This window comes from Arachis duranensis, chromosome 5 (genome assembly GCF_000817695.3).
Source record: "Arachis duranensis cultivar V14167 chromosome 5, aradu.V14167.gnm2.J7QH, whole genome shotgun sequence".
In the NCBI taxonomy this organism is placed as follows: Eukaryota; Viridiplantae; Streptophyta; class Magnoliopsida; order Fabales; family Fabaceae; genus Arachis; species Arachis duranensis.
Window position 1 is genome coordinate 20686475 of NC_029776.3, and position 6000 is coordinate 20692474.

General features: G+C 34.8%; 2 protein-coding genes across 2 annotated transcripts; both read right to left on the reverse strand.

Moving 5' to 3' along the window:
* Nucleotides 1–2811: 2811 nt before the first annotated feature.
* Nucleotides 2812–3390, reverse strand: LOC107488610 (uncharacterized). The gene has a single exon (XM_016109367.1). The coding sequence runs from the start codon at nt 3388–3390 to the stop codon at nt 2812–2814; it is 579 nt and encodes a 192-aa protein (XP_015964853.1).
* Nucleotides 3391–3417: 27 nt separating this feature from the next.
* On the reverse strand, nt 3418–4029 carry LOC107488611 (uncharacterized). The gene is made up of 2 exons (XM_016109368.1): nt 3811–4029; nt 3418–3708 (listed from the first exon to the last, which is right to left on the reverse strand). Exons 1-2 carry the CDS (start codon nt 4027–4029, stop codon nt 3418–3420), a joined length of 510 nt encoding a protein of 169 aa, XP_015964854.1.
* Nucleotides 4030–6000: the final 1971 nt, after the last annotated feature.

The following is a 6000-nucleotide window of genomic DNA, read 5'->3' on the forward strand; positions in this document are numbered from 1 at the left end:
CGTGCAGCTTCCAATCCGCGCGGTCGCGTCAGGCACGCGAACGCGTCACTCTGATTTCTTCCATTTTGCGCGGTCGCATGAGCTATGCGACCGCGTGACTTCTCGCTGGTCATCTCCTCAATTCCTTGTGTTCCTTCCATTTTTGCACGCTTCCTCTTTATTCTCTAAGCCATTCTTGCCCTATGAAGCCTGAAACACTTAACACACAGATCAAGGCATCGAATGGTAATAGGAGAGGATTAAGATTAGCTAAATTAAGACCAAAGAAGCATGTTTTCAATCATAGAACTAAACTAGGAAGGAATTGTAAAATCATGCAAATCATATGAATAAGTGGGTGAAAAGCTTGATAAAACCACTCAATTAAATACAAGATAAACCATAAAATATTGGTTTATCAATGGCTCTCTCTGTAGATCACCTATTCGAACCTGTTTCCGCCACTGCTTGCTCCCACTATGAAGCGGTAAAACCCTCTCTTTTTCTCTTTTTCGCTTTATTTATCATTCAAAGTCGAGTTCTTTATTTATTTACTTATTTTCCTTATCTGTGGCAGTGGAAGAAGAAGTGTTCGAAGCTTCAAGAATCACAAAATGCTCTTCGCCAAGTTGTGAAGCTTCTAGAAACCAAAATCAATGAAGTTCAGGCTCAAAATGTGAAGCTCAACCAAGGTTATTTATTTATTTATTTTCAATTTTTCATTTTTATGTCGTTTTCTTTGGGATGTGAGTAGTGAATCTGAATAAGAGTTTTATGCATATTAAGTAGAATTTATGCGAGTGAATTTACTGAACAGATTGGATTAAGTTGTAATTAGTGAACATTGCAATGTTGTATTTTTTGCAAAATGTGAAGAAGAACAGGCGCGAGGCAAAGCAGACGCTGAGGAGAAGCTTAAAGAATGTAATGTTAGAGTATCGTTAGAGAATGAAGTATGTAGTTTGAGGTCTGAAATTGATGCGATTCGGCAGAAACCTGGTGGTGATGCTAAGAATGGAAATGAGAGCATAGAGGGTTTTCAAGCTTGTATAGCTGATAAGGAAAAGGAAATCAGTAGGTTGAAGGAGCTCCTGGACGCAGAGAAGAAAATGGCGGATAAGGAGAAGAAAAACTCGGAGAAGGAGAGAAAGAAAGCAGCTGAAGCTTTCAAGGCGGTAGAAGCAAAGAAGAGCAAAACTGTAGAAAAAGAGATGCAAATTGCCAAAGTTGAAGCAGAGAAGGCTGAGGAGTATAAGACTCGGCTTGTTCAATTGGAGAAAGAAGCAAAAGAGGCAAAAACAAAGTTGTCTCATAAATGTGAAAGATTGGGGCTTTGGGTGAAACGACGTCGTTTTGGGGTGAGAGGACTAGTATGTCCTGTTTTGAAAAGCTACACATTTTCGTGTGAAAGGACAATATATCCTGTTTTAAAAAGTTACATGCCACGTGAGCTCCCGTAACGGCCAGGTCAGCGCCACGGGAGCCACGTCAGCGTTTTCCGCTGAGTCCGCGTTTTGGAAAAGTCAGGAACATGAATGTATTTTCCAATCTTTGAGGACAAAAATGTCTGTGAAAAAAAAGGTCAGGGACCTATTTGTCCTTTACTCTTAAGAAAATGCTCTACGTCTCTGTCCCATGTTTTCATCCCATTATGAGTCCCCATTTAGCTCTCTCTTAGTGAAAAAGTTGATATACGCAGAAAGAACATAATTTACCTCAATAAATATGAATATTTTGAAATTTTATCTTATGGGACAGGTAACTTTACCCTGGTTTCTATCTTCATTTATTTGCGGGACAAGTCATTTGTTTTTATAGAAATTTCACAGGCTCCATTTACCTTTTTGTCGCGGGTAATTTTTGTGGGTATTCTGTTTTTGTAAGATTTTTGTCATCTTTCATAGTAGTATGTATAAGGATAAAATATATTTTTTGTCTCTAACATTTTCGATTTTTTTTAAAAAATATCCCTAACATTTAATTTTATTCAATTTTATCTTTAACATTTTTAATTTATTTAGTTTTATTCCTAAATTTTAGATGGAATTAATATCTAAAAATAATTTTGACACAAATTAAAAATATTAAAAATAAAAGTGAATGAGATTAAATATTAGAAATATTTAAAAAAAATTATAAACATTAAAGACAAAAAAACATAATTTACGTTATATATAATAATGTGAAATAAGCTAAATGTATTTGTAATGATAAAAAGAATTAAATGCCATATAAGGATTAGTGATGATGTGTCATTACTCTTGTTGTAGCGAGCATACTTCCACCTTCCCTCTGAGCTAGTTGCAAACTTATTCCTGTTCGAGCAAACCAGCACCCCACCTGAAGGAATTCTCGCAGCGTCCATTACACCATTTTCAGTAGAAAATTTATCTAAGTTTTTATTTATGATCCATTTGTCATAAAAAATAATTTTATATTAGCTTTTACGTTATAAACAATAAATAAGAATTCAAAGTATCTCTCTTTTCTATTAAGAAGAACTAACTTTAGTTTCTATTGTGGTCCTACTTAATTAATTAATTAAAATACTTAAAATTAATGTAACTAATTTTTTTCAATTATATAAATTAAATTTAAAAATTTAAAAATAATTCACTATTAAAAGATATTAATATTAAATAAATTCATATATAACAATAATACACAATATATAATTCGGGATTATACTAATTTGTAAAATTACTTAAAACAAAAAAAAACCATAATTAAATTCTATAGTTGACAACAAGCATTGTGAAATTGCCATATGTGTTCAATCAAGTCCTCTTTCAATTGTTTATGCTGCTACCTATTTCGAAGTTTGGCATTTCTTTAGAAAAATTGATGGTATGGTGCAAAATCTTCTTCTCCCAGCTGAGGTTGTGATAAGCCATTTTCGACATCATCATACTCTAAGCCTTGAGCAAAATTTCCTGCATAAGTGTCTCTTTCATCCTCAACAATCATATTATGCAATATAATACAAGCTATCATTATATTGGCAAGCTTCTTCTTTTCCCAAAAGCGAGCTGGACCACGTATAATTGCAAAGCGTGCTCGCAACATTCTGAATGCTCGCTCCACATCTTTTCTTTGCCATTCTTGGTATTGTGCAAATAACTTGCGTTTCTCCCCTTGTGGCTTTGAGATTGATTTGACAAATATGGCCCATTCAGGATAAATACCATATGTTAAATAGTATCCCATAGTATAATTATTACCATTAATAGTATAATTTACCTTCGGAGCACGGTCATTTAGAATATCATCGAACACTGGAGAACGATCTAACACGTTGATATCGTTATTTGAACCAGAAACTCCAAAGAACGCATGCCATATCCAAAGGTCTGAAGATGCTACAACCTCAAGTATTATAGTTGCAACCCCACGATAACCACTTATGTACATACCTTTCCACACCTTTGGACAATTTTTTCATTGCCAATGCATGAAGTTAATACTACCCAACATGCCAGGAAAGCCACGACCCTCCGCCATTTGTAGCAGGCGTCGTACGTCATTTGGATTTGGTTTTTGCAAGTATTCATCCTCGAACACCGAAATGACACCTTCAACAAATTTTTCCAAGCATTCAATTGTAGTGCTCTTGCCTATGTACACATAATCATCAACAGCATCAGCTGCTACGCCATATGCTAACATCCGTATCGCAGCGGTACATTTTTGGAGTGGTGACAAGCCTCTTCTTCCAGTGGCATCAACCCTCTATTGGAAATACGGATAGACGTTTGAGAGAGCATCTACTATCCGAAGGAACACATGTCTTCTCATTCGAAATCTCCGTAAAAAAATATCAGCATTATACACCGGTTCATCTGCAAAATAATTTTGGAAAAGGCGATCATGTCCTGCTTCTCGATATCTGTTGATCCATCTACGAGGAGTTGGGATAGAGCTTCTATCGATATCTTCTTTTGAATCTTCGAGTAAACACTCATCGATCCAATTATCTATGAGTGTGTTATCTTGTCGTCTTCTTTTGCCATACAAAGCCTCATTAAACATATCATCAGAATTTCTAGCCATATCTAGAAATGTAATTTTTAGTTCTCTTTCGAGGTGAGAAACAAGAGTTGAAGTGGAGTTGCAGAGTCATTGATAGTTGATATTTATAAGTGTGTCTGCAATAAGTACCTACTCCTCAACGGCTAGTTTAACAACGGCTACTTAACGGCTAGTTTTGCAACGGTCACTATCATGAATAATAACGGCACAATAATATTGACTAATTTAAAAAATTACATCAGAAATAAATAAAACAAACTACATCACATACCAGTAATACGCAATAAAAATAAGAACATACTACATAACTCTACAAATACAAGGAACCATTAAGTAAACCACTTGGCGATTATTTTCTCACATGCAATCTCATGAAGAGCTCGTCGTTTTATATTCATTGTAGACGTGTCAGCATTAAGTATTTGCATATCTATTTCCCTTTCCCTTTCCTTGGCCACCCTTTCCATTTCCCGTTCTTTTTAAAATACCTCTGAGTTTGTAATTCTTGTTCTTTCATTGCCGCTTGAGCTTATAATTCTTGTTCTTTCATTGCCGCTTGAATTTGTAACTCCTTTTTTTATTGCCATAATCTTTGCTCTATGTTCCCTCTCCTCTTCTCTTTCTTTTTTCCTATCCATTAGTTTCTTTTCTCTAACATTCTTAATATCTTCCATGAGGGATAATTTTTTAACAATCGATGATTTCTTTTCGCTAAAATCTTCAGACATTTGTGCTTTTTCCTTACCTTTTCGCTTGCTCTTCTTTGATCCTTGTGGGCGAATGGGAGAGTTCACACCGGGTTCGTCAGCCAACGGTGTTTCTAGGTTTGATGAGAATGAGTATGCTCCAGTTGCATTAACCTTGGTTCTCTTTGAGCTGCCACTCTGTGTAGGTAGTTGACTTCTCCATTTTTTCTCTAACCGAGGCATGTTCCAATGCCTCTCAAAAGTAAATTTTTTTACCATAATTTTTGGAATAAAGTTTATAGGCTAACTCCTTTATATCATCAGCGTTCGAACCACTCCTAATGTTTTGACTAGTTTGATCGTAGCAACCAGCAAATTGTGCAACAGCCTTGTTTATCTTATACCATCGTTTCTTATGTGCAACTACTCCCCTTGTCATGTCAGAGCAAAATTCTACATAGTAGCTATGAATTCGACTCCAAAATGCACTGATCAGCATCTCATCCTCTTTCCAATTCCAGTGTTGAATACTATATTGCCTTCGATCTTCAATATCATCATCACTGAGGTCGATAGCATCTAATCCACGAGGGTTGGCAAAATCTGAACATTACGAATTTGGACTAGAATGTATAGGAGTCTGAGAGGATGGGTTAGAAGAGCCACCAACATCAGATAAGTTATGTCTTGATGCACTGAATTGAGTTGGAAACGGCAAGGAAGTTGGAGTAACATTTTTGATAGAGGGGTTAAATATGGATGAAAATGAAAAATGTGGTGTTTGTGAATTTTGATTTTGCGGTTGGAATATAGGAAATTGATTATTATAAGGAGCTTGAAAATTAAAATTAGAAAGATTTTGTGAATTTAGATTTTGAAATGTATTCGGCAGTGTGGAGTTTTGATTTGGAACTTGAGAGTTTAAGGTTTGAGATTGTTAGGTATTTGGAATTTGAGAAAAGTTTTGTAAGTAATTGAAGAAAGAGTTGAGTTGGTTTGGATCCATTTTTTCGAACAAAAAAAAAATATTAGCAGAACTTTGATTTCGTAAACTTGGAAGAAGATGAAGAAGAGTAGTAGAAAGTGTGAGAATAAAAATGTATCTAAGTGGTATATATAGAGTAACAAAATATTAATTTATTAATAATAACGGTAACATAATAACGGCTAGTTTCTAACAGCTAATTTTACAACGGCTAATTTTACAACGGCTAGTTTTGCAACGGCTAATTTAATATAATAATATAAATAATGTTCAATATTAATTAAGACATAAATGATTAATATAAATCATTAATTAAATAAA